This window comes from Eumetopias jubatus, unplaced genomic scaffold (assembly GCF_037043125.1).
Source record: "Eumetopias jubatus isolate StellerSeaLion01/CBP00866 unplaced genomic scaffold, mEumJub1_p1.0 scaffold_16, whole genome shotgun sequence".
Classification (NCBI taxonomy): domain Eukaryota; kingdom Metazoa; phylum Chordata; class Mammalia; order Carnivora; family Otariidae; genus Eumetopias; species Eumetopias jubatus.
The window spans coordinates 13224182-13241035 of record NW_028274822.1 but is presented as its reverse complement, the minus strand read 5'-3'; the positions used below and the strand labels follow the sequence as shown (position 1 = coordinate 13241035).

The window sequence follows — 16854 nt, the reverse complement described above, 5'->3', positions numbered from 1 at the left end:
TCCAGATGAGTTAGCTGACAGTTTACCAAATAAGAAAGTTCTTCAAGATGGTTAGTTAGCTAGTTACCCAAAATTAAAAAAAAAAGCCTTCTTATACACCAGTAATAGCTATTTGCAAGTTCGACATTTCAGTTAATTCATTGCATTTAATTCTATTTGAGATTTTCCTGTTATTCATTTTTTTATTTATAGTACACATCTCCCCAGCAGAATGTCAACCTGATGAGAGAATGGATCTTTTACATCTTTTTTTTAAAGATTTTATTTATTTATTTGAGAGAGAGAATGAGATAGAGAGAGCATGAGAGGGGGGAGGGTCAGAGGGAGAAGCAGACTCCCTGCTGAGCAGGGAGCCCCATGTGGGACTCGATCCTGGGATCGAGTCAGGATCATGACCTGAGCCGAAGGCAGTTGCTTAACCAACTGAGCCACCTAGGCGCCCCAATGAATCTTTTACATCTTATTCATTGCTGTCTCTCGGTTCTTAAACTGGTATCTGACACAGAGAAAGTGCTCAAATAATACTCTTTGAATAAATGAATGAATGGAAAAACCAAAGACTCTATTCACAAGAATATCAAAGGTATAAAATATTTATGAATAAGTCTAAAATACATGAGCTTCTGTGTGATGAATAACACAAATACATAAATATCAAAAATATAAACATAGAGTTCATTGATTTGTCAGTGAACATCCATGCAACCACTGTCCAGGTAAAGAAAAAATATATAACATTATCTTTACCCCAAAGCGCCCCCCCATCCTTTGCATCACTTTCTAATTTTTACTTTCTTAATCTTCTTCAAAATATAACCAGTATGCTGACTTGCAGTGCTATAGTTTAGTTTTGTCTGCTTTTGAACTTCATATAAATAGAATCATACAGTCTATATTCTTTTGCGTTTGGCTTCTTTTCTTCAATATTGTTTTTGATGCTCATCCATTTTGTCATCTATAGCTTGAGTTCTTTCCTTGTCATGGCTGTGTAGTATTTTATTGTGTGAATACACCATAATTTATGTTTATGTTCTACCATCATATGTATCTCTTGGTGCCCATGAATGCACATTTCTGTTAACAATTTTGTTAAACTCACTTTTAAATTCTTATAATGTATGTGTCAATTTCTCTGTGTATGATAATTTTATTTTGGTTTGGGTCTTGAAACTTAATCAATCATTTAATCGCCTTGTCACATTTGTTGAATTCTCCATTTTTTTCCTATTCTTTCCCTCCAGTCCTGGTTCAGTTTTGAATGGGAGCAGGAATAGTGGGCATACTTGTTTCATTTTTGTTTGCAAAGACAAAGCTGGTTTTCCATCTCTTTGTTTCTCTATTCCTTTCTATCTATCTATAACCTCTACTGAGGGACATGTAAGATGAACATAGTCTTGGCTCAGTATGTGAAGATGACAATTTCTCCCACGTGAATGTATCTGTTCTAAAGGTTCCAATCTAGGGCGCCTGGGTGGCTCAGTTGGTTAAGCAACTGCCTTCGGCTCAGGTCATGATCCTGGAGTCCCGGGATTGAGTCCCACATCGGGCTCCCTGCTCGGCAGGGAGTCTGCTTCTCCCTCTGACCCTCTTCCCTCTCGTGCTCTCTATCTCTCATTCTCTCTCTCAAATAAATAAATAAAATCTTAAAAAAAATAAAGGTTCCAATCTAAATCCCTGGGGGAATTTCCATAGACCTTGGTAAACTGGTGGAAAAGCTCCTTTAAAGGAGAGTATGTGCAAGAATTGCCAAAGAATGTTTAGAAAGCACAAACAGTGAGAGAGCTTGCTTGGGCTAGATATGAAGACACGTAGTCTTGGTCAGCTCCCCTAGAAGCAATGCTGCAGACAGGGGTTCTTGTTCAGGGAGTTTTCTGGGTGAGGAGGAGAGGAGAGGCTTTCCTTGAGAGAAACACGACAGGGAAGGGAAACCTGTTCATCAATCATGTGGTCTCAGCTAGAGATTGGATTCACTCTGATCATGTGGCTGAAGCTCTGGAGGACAAATTACACTACAAAATCAGTCCTGTCTTGATGCAAGGGGGCTGTCCCGTCCTTTTATATCATTATGCCAGTGAGTCACAGCTGAGGTGTGCCTGGGCCGGGAGTGGTGTGCTGCATGGCTCCCATTTGAATTGTCAGCTGAACATCAGCTGGGTGACAGAAGTACTGGCTAGCAAAGGGAATCTGGTTGGGACCCAGCAGCAACCATTACATTATAGGCTTGGGGAAGAAAAGTGTCACATGCCAGTATCAGTCACAGATGTGCAGAGGTTGTGCCAAAACTTGGGATGGGTGGGGAACCCCCGAGTACTCTGGCTCAGGGCTTCATTATTTTCATGTCCTCACTCAGAAGCATTGGAACCACTTTTATGGTTTCTAATTATCAGTGTTATTTTCTACCTTTGGGACTGTTTTGATACTAGGAGGAAGGGGCTGATGAGACAGAAGGTTAGGGAGGGGTCCAATGATTGGAGGCTGTGATGACATTGAAGATTAGGTTTAGGAAGAACAAGAATGAGAATCTATAACCAGAGGGGGGAGTTTCGGGGTCCAGTAATTTCCAGTAGGAGCAGTTCCTGGTGGTGACGACACCCAAAGTGTGACCATGTATGTGGATCACAGAGGAGAGGGAAGGGGAGGGTCAGGAAAGTGGGAGATGCTGCCAGCATGGACTGTGAAGATATACAGAGGGGTGGTGGGGTTGGAGCAGACAGGAAGAACTTGCATGTGCACAGTTGTGGCTGGGGGGAAGATGTGGTTGGGGAAAGAAGGGGTAAGTGTCTAAAGGGAACACTGAAGGTGATTGAAGGAAGAAAGTCTTCGGAAGGTGCTAGAGCAGGACACTAGGCATGGGGACCTTGCTTCCTGATCCCGAGATGTGAGTGGTTGTCCCAGGGAAGACTGTGGGATGTGTGGTCCTCAGGGGAAAGCCAGGCCTCCCTGTGAAAATGCCTGGTAGAGGAAATGCCTTAGGAAAAAGCGGAGGGCTTGTGGAGGTAGCCGGACCATAGAACAGGGGGTCTAGGGTCACAGAGAAAGGAATTAGAAGACATATACTGATAGGGATGTTCAAACATAGAGCATTATTGACAACTCAGAGATTTCATACCATTTTAAAGAAAATCTTCATTTCAAGGGCATCCAGGATTAAGTCCATAACCAAGTGCTGATTCTTTCCAAATCTTACCCCATTGGTGTATCTCTCAGTGACAATGAGAAAGTAAAATTAATTAACTACTGTTTTGAGTTGCTTAAAGAGCTGTAATCAGAATATTAAAAAACAGAAGGCAAACTGTAAGTGTTGAGACTGGCACATACATTACCCGTGCCCCTAAAAGGTTCACCACTGAGCTGCTTCCTTAGGCAGACTTGCAGGTGAGAGGGAAGAGCTAAGATGCCCTTCTAAGATTTGTTTCTTGGCAATGATGACAAATTTTCACACCCTTTACGCAAGACTAAAGCTGAGAATAATCCAAGCGCTCTTTATTTTTTTATTTCAATTCAGTTTAACTAACATATAGTGTATAATTAGTTTCAGAGGTAGAATTCAGTGATTCATCAGTTGCATATAACACTCAGTGCTCATTACATCAGGTGCCCTCCTTAATGCCCATCACCCAGATACCTCACCCCCCCCCACAAGCCTCCCCTCCAGGAACCCTCAGTTTGTTCTCTATAGTTAAGAGTCTCTATAGTTTGCCTCCCACTCTGTTTTCCTCTTATTTTTCCTTCCCTTCTCCTTTGTTCATCTGTTTTATTCGTTAAATTCTACATATGAGTGAAATTATATGGGATTTGTCTTTCTCTGATTGACTTATTTCGCTTAGCATATTACCCTCTAGTTCCATCCACACTGTTGCAAACGGCAACGTTCTTTTTGATGGCTGAGTAATATTCCATTGTACATATACACCACATCTTATTTATCCATTCATCTGTCTATGGACATCTGGGCTCTTTCCATACTTTGGTAATTGTGGACATCGTTGCCATAAACATTGGGGTGCCTATGTCCCTTCAAATTACTATGTTTGTATCCTTTGGATAAATACCTAGTAGCAAGTACTGCTTCTTTAATGGACCAGTAGAGATGGTAGGGATGCCTCAGGATTAGCAGGACAAACTGGAATTTGGAGATGTATTTCTTATTGAGTTTTTTTTTAAAATAGTGTTGTTTTCCTGAAATCAGTGAGCTTGTTGGATGTTTATGAATTATTGGTCCTTAGCCCAGTGTTTGGTACATAGTAGACATTCACCAAATGTTTACAGAGTCAACTAAAATGAGGGACTTCATAATTCATGGAAAGAATGCTTGAGAACAAGAGTGGGGTGTGTGTGTGTGTGTGTGTGTGTGTGTGTGTCTCACTACTTTTTCTGCTTCTTTTCTAGCAAGATAGTTTTCTTTCATTCTTCTTTGCATTTGACATCTCAAAATAATGCAACTGCTAAGTTTACTTTATTGCAGAGACTGGGCTTGTCAGGACACAACCCTGCACATCCATGGTAAGTAAAGTATTCATTAAATCAGATCTTCGTCAGCCTATAAGCCAGTGATTTCCAACCTTGGCTGCACATCATAATCACCTGGGGTGATAAAAATTCTGATGTCTGATTCTTATCCTAGAAAATGCTTGCTTAAGTTGTCTGGGCATCGTTTTTGTTTGTATCTAAGATGGAGAAACAGTGTTCTGAACAATTCTTTCCAGAGGATCCTCAAGATCATTGAGGATGAAGACCTTTCACAGTCTCTCCACTGGGTCAAAATTCATTTGACTCAGCCATTTGGGTCCTGGGTTGAGCTCCTCAAGTCTTATTTTCCTGTCTGGTTGATTTTTGTCTCTTTATGCTTGGGCCTCCAAAATCCTTTGTAAGGGATTTTGGAGAAGTTAGAATTTAAACTCTATTCCTCTATGTCGTAAGGTGCACCCTTTTTGAGTTCACAGAACAATTACTGACAACAAGTGCATAACTTCATGGCCATGAGTGGAAGAAATAGGAAACCCAATCCTCAGTTTTGTCAAAAACCTTGCATGTTAATTTTTATTAGGGAAATAGTCATTGAGAAACCAAAGGTTGTTTCACTGGAAATGCAACGATAATGACTAGGGAGAGGCGGAGAGAGCGCTATAAATTAAAGATCTCAACAACTCATGTTACACATGCTTCCTGGTTCTTTGCTCAGCCACCTCCGTCTCTCCAAAAACCAGGTAAGTTCTTTCTTCGGCTTCAACTTAAGACTTCTGTTTTTTAAGAACACTGATGTTTGTTTATTTGAAAGAAGTACTTTTGTTATGCATAGTTTTTGTTGGGCTGGTTTTATTTAATACAGAGCCTACACAGCCATGTAGTGACAATGTATCATCATCTTGTTTGACAGTAATTTGATTCATTTTATTTCTCAGTTAACTTGCAAGGAATCCCTGCAAGGCAACTTGGGGTTGAAATGGAAGTTTTAACAGCAGATGTAGAATGCCTTAGCAGGGATGGGCCCTTGATGGCCAAACCCCTTCAAAGTATTTAGGCTTGCAGAAAATTTTATTCTGCATTAATTAATCTCATTCTTGTTTTAGGATTTTTCTGGAAACCTTTATAAACTAGTTATAACATAGCTGCTGGGGAGGAAAATATAAAATGTGTCTTAGCTTATTTTGGTAAATATTAATTGCTCTTAAAAATTATTTCTTTTTGTGTGAGATAACAAAAGTAACATGAACTCATGGTATGAGCCTGAAACAATATAGAGAAGTATAGAAAAGAAAACACTCTCGCCCCTACTTAATAATCCATGGCAAAGAGACATATCTTTGCCCTTCAGGGAAAATTCAGCCCAGAGTCAAATTTTCATGCAGTTAGGGATCGGGGTTTAAGAGAATTAATGTATCCTGCCACTCTCTGCACGAGATCTTGAGAAATAGAAAGTATCAGAGAAGGAGCAGCTGTTGGCTTTATTATTTTAAGGCTGGATTGGAGAACACTGCTTGGACCTGAGGTCAGCAGGGATTCCTAGGCCTTCCACTGGCCTGATCATGGGCCAGCAGCTGGACAGCTAGACAGGAACAGGCAAGGGCTGGGCCTGCCGGAGGGGGTGGCGGGGAGGTGGGCGCAGAGATTGGCACAGCAGGAGGCAGAGTGCAGATATAGGCAGGCTCTGGCAGAGAACAAGAGAGAAGGAAACCATTTAGGCATTAACCCCACTGCCTGGGGAAATGAGAACAGAAACACTGTATGCTGCTGGATTGATTCACATCTTCTGTCCAGAGAAGGCCAAGAGAAGGGGGAGAAGCAGACAGCAGTGAGTTTTCCCTGGGAGGGTGAAAATCTCTATTTTCTGAATCAATGCAGGGAGAGGAAGAGAAGCAGAAGGGCTCCTGTGACATAAAGCAATTCAAACAAGTGAAATGTTCTCGTTTGGTTTTGATTGTTGTTGTTGTTCTAGATCTTGCTGGAATCTTCATGGATTCACCTGGTGCAGCATACACTCAGTTTGGGTTTAATCTCTTCCAAAAGCTGAATAAAATGCATGATGGCAACATCTTCTTTTCCCCCGTGGGCATTTCAGCTGCCATTGGCATGCTCGTCCTGGAGGCCCGAGGAGCCACCGCGGTCCAGTTACAGAAGGTAAGGAGCCTCCTGTTGCTGTCCAGCATGGGCTCATCTCTGGGGGCTGCCCTCCAGCATTACCTTGAAATGGGGCTGGGAAACAGAGAATGTGTATGAAGACACAGAGGAATTTCAGATCTGTCAGGTACGTCCTCCTCATTTTCCAAATATCGCCATGCCATCTGCTTCTTGGTGCTTGAAATTCCTTTGAGCGGGGGCTGAGCAGCCTTGTCCAAAGTCATTAACCTCATAATTAAAGATAAAGCATGAAGAACAGAACCTACTGGAAGAAGTTGTGAAATCCCTAAGAGGCTATAAATGACACATCAAAGATCAATACATGAATGGCTAAACCACTGTAGGTGAGATCAATGGGCAGTTGAGACCTTTGTGTGATTTTGCAAAGGAGAGACATGTTACCTGTTTACCACTGAGATTTCTTAAGCATTTTACTGATTCTGTGTGAGGGTTTCTCTATTCTGACCACAACCACACTATTTTCTGTCCCTTCCAGAAGCTTTTCTCTGAAAAAGATGCAGAGAGCTCAAGAATCAAGACCGAGGAAAAAATGGTGAGGAGACAGGTGTTGCAACCTTCAGGATGGCTGCTTTGTTGACGTGGGCTCCCTGGGAAAATGTGTAGGAGAGTTAATAGTTCATACTTATTTTTAGGCAATTGCAATCCCTGCAGCCAAGGAGGGTTGCTAGTATTATATAATAATAAACCCTTAATATTAAGAGGAGACTTTTCAAAAAAAATGTATTTATTTACTTTAGAGAAGGGGAGAGAGAGCACGAGCCAGGGGAGAGGGAGAGGGAAAGAAAGAACCCCGCAAGCGGGGCATGATCTCAGGATTCTGAGATCATGACCCGAGCTGAAACCAAGGGTCAGACGCTCAACCGACTGAGCCTCCTATATGCCCTGAGAAGACTTTAACTTTAAAGCACATTGACCACTCTGATGTAAGTGCCCATGGACTGCAAAGTCCCTGTGGCAGAGTGAATGGGTTTAGGAGTTAAACAGATTTGAGTTCAAATCCTGACTCAGTCACTTAACAGCCATGCGACTTTGGGCAAGTTATTTTCTTTGAGCCTCCATGAAGTGTCCAGTGGGGCATCTGGAACACATTGGTGACTCACCCAGTAATAACGGCGGTGGTAGTAGGCAATACTATTACTATGTTCTATTTTTATTTTAAGCCCCCTTCCTGATATTTTATTTTAAAAATATATTAGCACAGGACCACTGACTTCTTAGGGTCTCTTCCAGCTCTAGGGTTGTAGTATCCCTTACATAAAGGACAATCTGCTCAAATGTGGGGAAGTTCATGGGTCAGGGCTAGCATCTGGAGATGGTTAGAACTCTCAGGAGGGGCACATCTGCCTGACAGTAGTCATAGCTCAGTCCCAGACGCTCATAAAATCATGGCTCCAATCACCCAGCAATACGAGCTGTTCATTTCACAATCCCACATGGCCAGGCTGTCTGGTTGGGTCAGCGGTGTATGTGGAGAGTCAGGCTTCCTTATGAAGTTTGTACAATAGAATTGGGTCAGACAGCTCCTCCACTGTCCACTCAGTCAAGGAGCACAATTGCTTTCAGAGCTTTCTCCCTCCCAAGCATAGTAGCCTGTACAGAATCTTTGTGGGAATTAGAAAAAAGGACACCCCTTTGGACAGGTGCCCACTCCTGGCTTGGTGATGGGGATGAGGGTTGAATTTCAGCTTTGTGCAGGACACAACCTGTATGGCTCTGCATAGCAACTCTGTCCATACCTCAGGACTTTTCTGTGAGTCACAGAGGTACAAAAAAGAATGGAATTACTGACTGAAAGAATATTAGGACTGGGGACTGTCTTGGAGGCCATCTACTCTAATCTCTCTCTCTTTTTTTAAGATTTTATTTGTTTATTTGACAGAGAGATAGAGAGCACAAGTAGGCAGAGAGGCAGGCAGAGGGAGAGGGAGAAGCAGGCTCTCCGCTGAGCAGGGAACCTGACGTGGGACTCAATCTCAGGACCCTGGGATCATGACCTGAGCCGAAGGCGGCTGCTTAACCGACTGAGCCACCCAGGTGCCCCTCATCTCCTTTCTTAATTGATGAGAAAACAGATGAGTAGAATGAGCTGCCCAAAGACAAGCCAGATGTACATTTGATTATCACATGAATTCAGAGTATTCTGAACCTTGCTTTTAAAAACTGAATTTCAAGATTTTAGTATGAGGTCTTGATGATTTCAAGATTTGTTGAAGGAAAACTGCTTTACTACTCACAACACTTCCGACACCAAATGTGGGTTTTTTCCCCTCATGTTAAACAATTGTGACATTAACTGCCTGGAGTCCGAGCAGACCCCAAACATTAAGGGCTCCATTCCATGAGACTTGCCCTACTTCAGATGCCAATTGCAAGGAAGTGAGTTCCCAGATCACCCACACTTCTGTCCAGCTTGGCTACAAATCAGAGGATCCCATTACCTCCTACTTAGTTTTGATAATTTGCTATAATGGCCCACAGAACTCAGGGAAACACTACTTTACTGTAAAGGATGCAAATGAACAGCCAGATGAAGAGATATATAGGGTGAGGTCCCAAATTGTCCCAAGAGCAAGAGCTTCTGTCACTGTGGACTTTGGAGTGCACCAACCCCCCAGCACATGGATGTGTTCACCAACCCAGAAGCTCGTTAAACACTGTAGTTCAGGGAATTTTATGAAAGCTTTATCATATAGGCATTATCAACTATTAGCTCTATCTCCAGCCCCTCTCCTTTCCCTGGAGGATGGGAGATGGGGCTGAAAATTCTAAGCTTCTAATTATGGTTTGGTCTTTTCCGGAGACCAGCCCCCACCTTGAAGCTGTTCAGGATCCCACCAAGAGTTGTTTCATTAGAACAAAAGATGCTCCTATACCAGGAAATTCCAAGGGATTTAGGAGTTCTGTGTTAGGAACTGGGATCAAAGAGCAAATATTAAAACAAAAGATGCTCCTGGTACCCCTATCACTCAGGAAATTACAAGGCTTACGAGCTCTGTTAGGAATTGGAGAAAGAAGCTGAATATACATTTTTTTTAATGTCACAGATGTAAAATATCTTGTTAATTTTTATATATTATTTTTGAAATGATTTATAATACTTAATATATAGTTATGTATTATAGTTATATTAAAATGATGTTTTAGATAGATTTGGTTTGGTAAAATATAATATTAAATTTGATTTCATCTATTTCTTTTTACTTTTAAGAATGTAGTTACTAGAAAATTTAAGATTATATATATGTGGTTCACATGCATTACATTTCTATGGGACATTACTTGTCTATAGTATATATCTGGGAGGTAGGGCTTATGTATGTTTGACTTCATTAAATATTAAATTGTTTGCCAAAGGGATTATACCAATAACTATTCCACTTAGCAGTGTACATTGGCCCATTTCATACTGTTGTACAGAGAGAGTGGGACCTGACCCCACTGGCCTTGAAATCCCCAGTCATTGATATTCATGCGCAGTTGACACTTGAGTAACATGGGGTTGAATGGCACAGGTCCACTTAGATGAGGATTTTCTTTGGATAAATAGAACACAGTACTGTAAATGTATTTTCTCTTCCTTATGATTTTCCTAATAACATTTTCTTTTCTTAAGCTTACTTTATTGTAAGAATACAGCACATTATATATATTTATATATATATATATATAAAACACATATCTTGTTTTGATTTTGAAGATTGACAAGACAGAAGAGATACATCACCAATTCCAAGAGGTTTTGGATGAGATAGGCAAACCCACTAATGATTATGAACTAAAAATAGCCAACAGGCTATTTGGAGAAAAGACATACCTCTTCCTTCAAGTAAGTTTTGCTGAGTCCACCACATCTGTGAGTGGTATTCATGAATGGCCAAAGGCCCTTTTAGGACTGTGGGTCCTGGAGGCATGCTGCCTAAGCTGACTCTCTGGCTCAGCCCGCATCACAGGGTGTGTTACCCTGCCTGTCCTCCAGACATCCAGACCTTTGGGAGCTTCTTTTTAATTTTGGTGGTTTAATTCCGAGTTTTGCCTTAACCCTATCGCACCTGCAAAAAATGTGCATGGAAGTACTCAAAGTGATTTGCCCAGGTCCTAAAATTCCCTGCTAACAGTGTTAGTCATCTTAATGTAGATACACATTTATTTAGAGATGTAGGAAACGGATAGATTGAATTTTCATCCTTTTTCTATTCCTTCTCTGTTCCTTCTAAAGAAATACTTAGATTTTGTGGAAAAATATTACCATGCTTCTCTGGAACCTGTTGATTTTGTAAACGCAGCAGATGAAAGTCGAAAGAAGATTAATTCCTGGGTCGAGAGCCAAACAAATGGTAGAGTATGGATCGGTCATTTAACACAAAACACTTCTTGAGTACCTGCTCTGAGAGAAGACCTGAGCTTGACACTGCATGTGGGACCAGGGTGCACAAGCTTTTGGGGGGTGTGGACCTGAGATAAAGTTTTCAGGGTTAGAGGGCAGCACTGGGCATGAGGAGTGGGAAAAGACACTACAGATGGTGGAATGGTCTCAGCAAATGGTAGAGAGCCAAGGGGCACCAGAGAGGGACCACAGGAAGCCAACTTCGTGGAAAAACATAGTGGAGACTGACTTGCACATGACTGTGGTTTGCGATATCTTTGAGGCTCCTAAAACTGGACTAATGTCTCTGTTGGGTTCACATCTTTTCCTTTATATCAGATCCTTCCTTTCTGAGTCTGGGTCCATAAGTGGAAATGTCACAGTGGTTCCTTTCTCTTTGTCAAGTGAGAAACATTCAGTCTCCTCCCATTAAGACCTGCTTTACTACATACAGCTGGGGCTGCCCAGGCTTCATCTCCACTCGAGTGTCATGCAGGGGTGATTACAACTTTCAGCCCCATCCACAGCAGAGAACTTGACAGAGCCCTCACTTCATCCTCCCTCCTTATCCCTTAGTAGGAGGCAAACGCACAGGAAATACCAGACAGGACTATTAATATGGAAATATGCTTTGGGGAGCAAAAGCTGATACTTTAGTGTTAGAGTTTCAGAAATAATTTTTTTTAAATTCCACTTGTCAGGAAGACATTATTATTTCACAGTGCATTTTTTGGTCTTCGTACTTAGTCCAAAAAATGAAATAAAATTTGGAAGAGCAGGAAAAAAGAGGGCCTATCAAAGGGCTGATTGAAGGCAGTATTCAGTGTGGGATAGGCTAAACCCAGAGACAAAAACATTAGCTCCTTTTCCGATAATATAAAAATCACTAAGTTTTGGGTGGTAACTATATCAAATGGGTAAAAATAATAACAGCTAACACTTACTGAATGCTTCTTTTGAGCCAGGTAACATTATAAGTGTTTTATACATATTAAGTCATCTACTCCTTGCAATAAGTCTATGAGGCAGGTTTTATTCCTGTTTTACAGATTTGGAAACTGAGGCACAGCAAGCTTAAATAACTTGCCCGAGATTCCTCAACCCGTAAGAGGCAAAACTGGATGCTCACAGAGGCAATCTGATCTCAGTGCTTGAACTCTTAACCATCACACCTCAATTTATCCAATGGGATAAATAGGCGATGGGCAAAGTGAGAACCTCCCTACGATTCTGCCAGCAAACCTTTTGTCGGCAAGGCATTCAGGTGCTGACCTGGCTGAGTTTTTAATGATGAGTCAAGTCCATCTGCATCATATCTGCCATGCATAGCACTTGTGGTTTTGAAGATGGGCCAATTTTGTTGTTGTTGTTCGTTTGCAGAAAAAATCAAGGACCTGTTTCCAGATGATTCTCTAAACAGCTTCACCAAGCTGGTGCTGGTGAACATAGTTTATTTTAAAGGGCAATGGGACAGGGAATTTAAGAAAGAAAATACCAAGGAGGAGGAATTTTGGCTGAATAAGGTATGGTCCTTAATTTATTTATGTGATGTGATTACACATGGAATGTAAAATCTAAAGTCATATTTGAGCAAATGTCCATGGTAGATAGCAAAGTTGACTTTGAGGCTCTAATCTTTAGCATTATTTTGTGTGGAGCTAATTACTTTGGTGAGCTAACTTGGTTGTCTTATGCCTCTTTTGACATGGCATGCTCTGGTACTTTGTTGCAGAGTACAAGCAAATCTGTGCCAATGATGACACAGTGCCATTCCTTTAGCTTCACTTTCCTGGAGGACTTGCAAGCCCAAATCCTGGGGATTCCATATAAGAACAACGATCTAAGCATGTTTGTGTTGCTGCCCAATGACATAGATGGTCTGGAGAAGGTAAAACCTTGCATCTCCCCCCATCTTGCTTTCATTTCCTGAGGCTCTGCATCCCAAAGCTTGTTTCTGGGTATGCCTGGAAACAGGGCTTCTGTTAGGGAGCTGGTGTCTGGCAGTGCCAAGCAGAAAATACTTCTCGTTCTGTGCAGCAGCTATAGATGGATGTCTAAAGAGGAACATTAGATGATATCAAGTTTATTGAAAACAACCAATAACTAAAATATTTGGGGATGAGCTAAAATGAACATTTAATGTCATATGGGAGTTCTAAAGATCAGCCACCATTCTGAGAAACGGTATGATCTCTATGGTTGATCTCTATTTCTTTTTCCCAGAAAATTGCATTTGCACATACAGCAAATTTTGCATCCTGTTCAGCAGGCTATTAGACCTCCTGAATTTCTTTCTTGGGCCTTTAATTTCTTTTTAAAGATTTTATTTTTTTTTTTTTGGAGCAGTTTTAGGTTTACAGCAAAATTGAGAGAAAGGTACAGAGATTTCCCATGTATCCCCTGGCCCTACACATACACACCTTCCCTCATAATCAACATCACTTACCAGAATGGTAATTTTTTTTTTTTTTTAAGCAAGGATGAACCTGCACTGACACATAATAATCATCCCAAATCCATAAGACCTTTAATCTTGAACCCCTTGACTTAGTCCCTTTGATTTAAACTTAGACTAAGATATCTCCTAGAATGGATCCAGTACATGGAAGTACTCAGTAAATGATAGATACTATATTATTATAATACTAGATTGTGTTCTGCTGCTGTGAATCATCTCTAGTAGCATTATACGTTGGGAAACTTTGGGACAGCAAAATGGCGATATGTGTGAAAGCTTTAAGAGTATTCATACTCTGACCCCCAAATCCCAGTTGTGGAGATTGCCTTAGAGAAATAATTCAAAAGAAAAAAATTGCCTTTCTGAGTGAAATCAATGATTTCTGCATTAAATACACTAGGATACCTAGTTTGAAATTCATCATCATCATCGTAATTGTTATTTTGGGATCCACATTATCTATCAGCATCTATCATGCTGGATACCACGAGATGACTGTAAAGTGAATGGATGAATATTTGGCAAAATTTATCAGCTCGATGGACTTATTATCTATCGGTTTGAAGATATTCAGGAGAGATACAGACTTGTGAAAAAGTTTACATTAAAACAAGTAACATGGACATTCACTGTGACTGCAACTATGTAAATATATATATTATATAATATAAATTATAGCATTTTAATTATATATAATTCATATAAATATACAACTTAATATATATAAATTATATATCACATATTCATAAAAGACTATAGGGGAATAGTAAAAAATGGTATGTATTAGATGGATAGAATAAGAGCTTATTTCTCATCTTTAAAGATTCATTTAATACTATTGAGTTTTCCCATATACACAGATAATTTAAATAAAGAAGTAAAAGACAAGTGCCTGCTATATAAAGACAAGAGTCTAGTGAAATAAAATTTCTACTTTTATTCATTATTAAAATAAATATTTTCTAATTGATACAAATCAGTGTTACAGTGTTTCAACTTTGTATTGCTAACCATGCCGCCTTCCCCTCCTTTTCTTTCTTAATAGGTTATAGGTCAAATAACTCCAGAAAAACTAATAGAGTGGACGAGCCCAGGGCACATGGAAGAAAGGAACGTGACTTTGCACTTGCCGCGGTTGGAAGTGGAGGACGGTTACGATCTGGAGGCTGTCTTGGCGGCCATGGGGATGGGAGAAGCCTTCAGCGTGTGCAGAGCTGACTCTCCCGGGCTGCCCTCACCCTCCAGGCTGCATGCGCACAAGTTCCTGCACAGGTCCTTCGTGGTGGTAACCGAGGAAGGCACTGAGTCTTCGGCAGCCACCAGTGTGGGCTTTGCCCTCACCTCAGCCCCGGGTTGTGAACATTTTCACTGCAATCACCCTTTCCTGTTCTTCATCAAGCACCAGGAGTCCAACAGCATCCTCTTCTTTGGTAGATTTTCTTCTCCTTAGGATAGTCATTGCAGAAAACCAGTGTTGGAGTATTATTAAGACTATGGAAAGAGCCCAGCCTTTGAAAAAAAATTGTTTTACTTGCTTGCATTCCAATCTTACCATCAAAATCGATGATTTAATGACGGTAATAGGGGGTGTTGTGTTTATAATTCTCCTTCAAAGTGAAATGTCCTTTTGTTTGTGCCACATATAAAGTGAGTTAAATCAAGGCTCATTAGTAATCTCCTGTTGATTTCTTCTGAAAGTAAATCAACTTCTTGTAGTTTTGTGCACTGATGGCAAGAAACGGACTCTTCAGTAAAGACTATAGATTAGTGTTTCTGGGAGTTGCTCTAGTTCTAATAGTGTGACATAATACACAAATAAAATAAAACAGTAATTTACTCAATTCACATGTTATGTTTTTCTTTCTCAGAAGAGAGTGTGGCCAACTGCACAAAATTTAGACGCACATTAGCAAAACATAAATTAAAGCTTAAAGTCAGAACAAAATAAAGCAGGTATCAGACAAAGAGGATTCCCATATTTTCACCCTCTCTTCTAATGAAGTATCTTATCTGTTGTCAGTTGTGTAAGCATTTTGATATTGTGGAACAAATGTGATTTTGAGAAGCTAAATATTGTAGCTGATCACTATTTGTACCCTGTCACTTTTTAAAATGACAGTAAATATCTGGAATGACTTTTAAAAGAGTGTTTTCTTTCTTTTTTGCCCATTTACGTATTTCTGGTTATTTTGCAAGTGAGCTGTGGGCACTACAAAAGAGTATTTTCTTGAAGATGCTGTTTGAGAGGCTCTCAATCTATTGCCAGTGCTCTTTATTATGGGCCTATCCAGTTTTATTTTTTCAGTTTTTAACAAGATCCCATTGCTGACTTATTTTTTAACAGCTCCTTTGAGCTATAATTTACCTACCATAAAATTTACACATTGTAAATTTACAATTCAATGATTTTTGTTAAATTTCTACAGTTCGGCATCTATCACCATAATCCAGTTTTGGAACACTTCCATCATCCTAAAATGTTTTCCTTATGTCTGTTCTCACCCCCCAGTCCCAGGCAACTATTGATTTGTTTTCTGTCTTTATAAAATTTTCTTTGACATTTCATATAAATGGAATAATAAAATATGTAGTTTTTTGCATCTGACTTCTTTCACTTGGCATAATGTTATCAAGGTTCATCCAAGTTATAGCATAAATCAATACTTCGCTCTTTTTATGGCTGAGTAATATTCTATTACATGGGTATTTCAGATTTTGTTTATTCATTCATCAACTGATGAACATTTATATTGTTTCTACTTTTTGGCTTTTATGAATAATGCTGCTATGAACATTTTGTATACAAGCCTTGTGTGGACATATATTTCCATTTCTCTTGGTATATACCAATGAATGGGATTGCTGGGTCATATGGTGTCTTTATGTTTGTCATTTTGAGGAACAGCCAAATTGTTTCCCAGAGTAGCTGCAACCATTTTACAATCCCATAGCAATGTATGAGGGTACCAATTTCTCCTCATCCTTGCCAATACTTGGTATAGCCTGTTTTTAAAATTTTAGCTGTCCTATGGTTGTAAAATAATATCTCATAGTTTAATGGTGTCTTTTGAAGTGCAAGTAGAGTCTAACAAATCAATATTATCTTTGAAGGATAATGCTTTTGGTGTGTTTGAGAACTCTTTCCCTAAATCAAGTTTACAAAGATTTCCACCTGTTTTCTTCTAGAAGTTTCACAGTTTTAACCCTTCCATTTATTTTTTTTATTTTTAATTTTTAAAATTTTTTATTGTTATGTTAATCACCATACATTACATCATTAGTTCTTGATGTAGTGTTCCATGATTCATTGTTTGTGCATAACACCCATGCTCCACGCAGAATGTGCCCTCCTTAATACCCATCATCAGGCTAACCCGTCCCCCCGCCCCCCTCC

At 40.1% G+C, this 16854-nt stretch overlaps 1 protein-coding gene across 4 annotated transcripts; it reads left to right on the top strand.

The window, feature by feature from the left end:
- Window positions 1-5098: 5098 nt before the first annotated feature.
- Window positions 5099-14910, top strand: LOC114208930 (serpin B13). Of its 4 annotated transcripts, none has more exons than XM_028103005.2 (8): window positions 5099-5207; window positions 6437-6618; window positions 7115-7171; window positions 10337-10465; window positions 10856-10973; window positions 12383-12525; window positions 12735-12890; window positions 14506-14910. In XM_028103005.2, exons 1-8 carry the CDS (start codon window positions 5099-5101, stop codon window positions 14908-14910), a joined length of 1299 nt encoding a protein of 432 aa, XP_027958806.2. The 4 variants fall into 4 exon arrangements, with proteins under 4 accessions (XP_027958806.2, XP_027958807.2, XP_027958808.2 ...); XM_028103006.2 differs by lacking the exon at window positions 5099-5207 and adding an exon at window positions 8527-8547 and having other exon boundaries at window positions 6454-6618; window positions 7115-7183; XM_028103007.2 differs by lacking the exon at window positions 5099-5207 and having other exon boundaries at window positions 6454-6618; window positions 7115-7183; window positions 10346-10465.
- The last annotated feature ends 1944 nt before the right edge of the window (window positions 14911-16854 follow it).

Coding starts and splice junctions, on each gene's coding strand:
- LOC114208930 (XM_028103005.2), top strand. CDS start 5,099: ATGACTAGGGAGAGGCGGAGAGAGCGCTATAAATTAAAGATCTCAACA. Junction 5,208..6,436: donor TCCGTCTCTCCAAAAACCAG/GTAAGTTCTTTC, acceptor TTGTTGTTCTAG/ATCTTGCTGGAATCTTCATG. Junction 12,891..14,505: donor ACATAGATGGTCTGGAGAAG/GTAAAACCTTGC, acceptor CTTTCTTAATAG/GTTATAGGTCAAATAACTCC.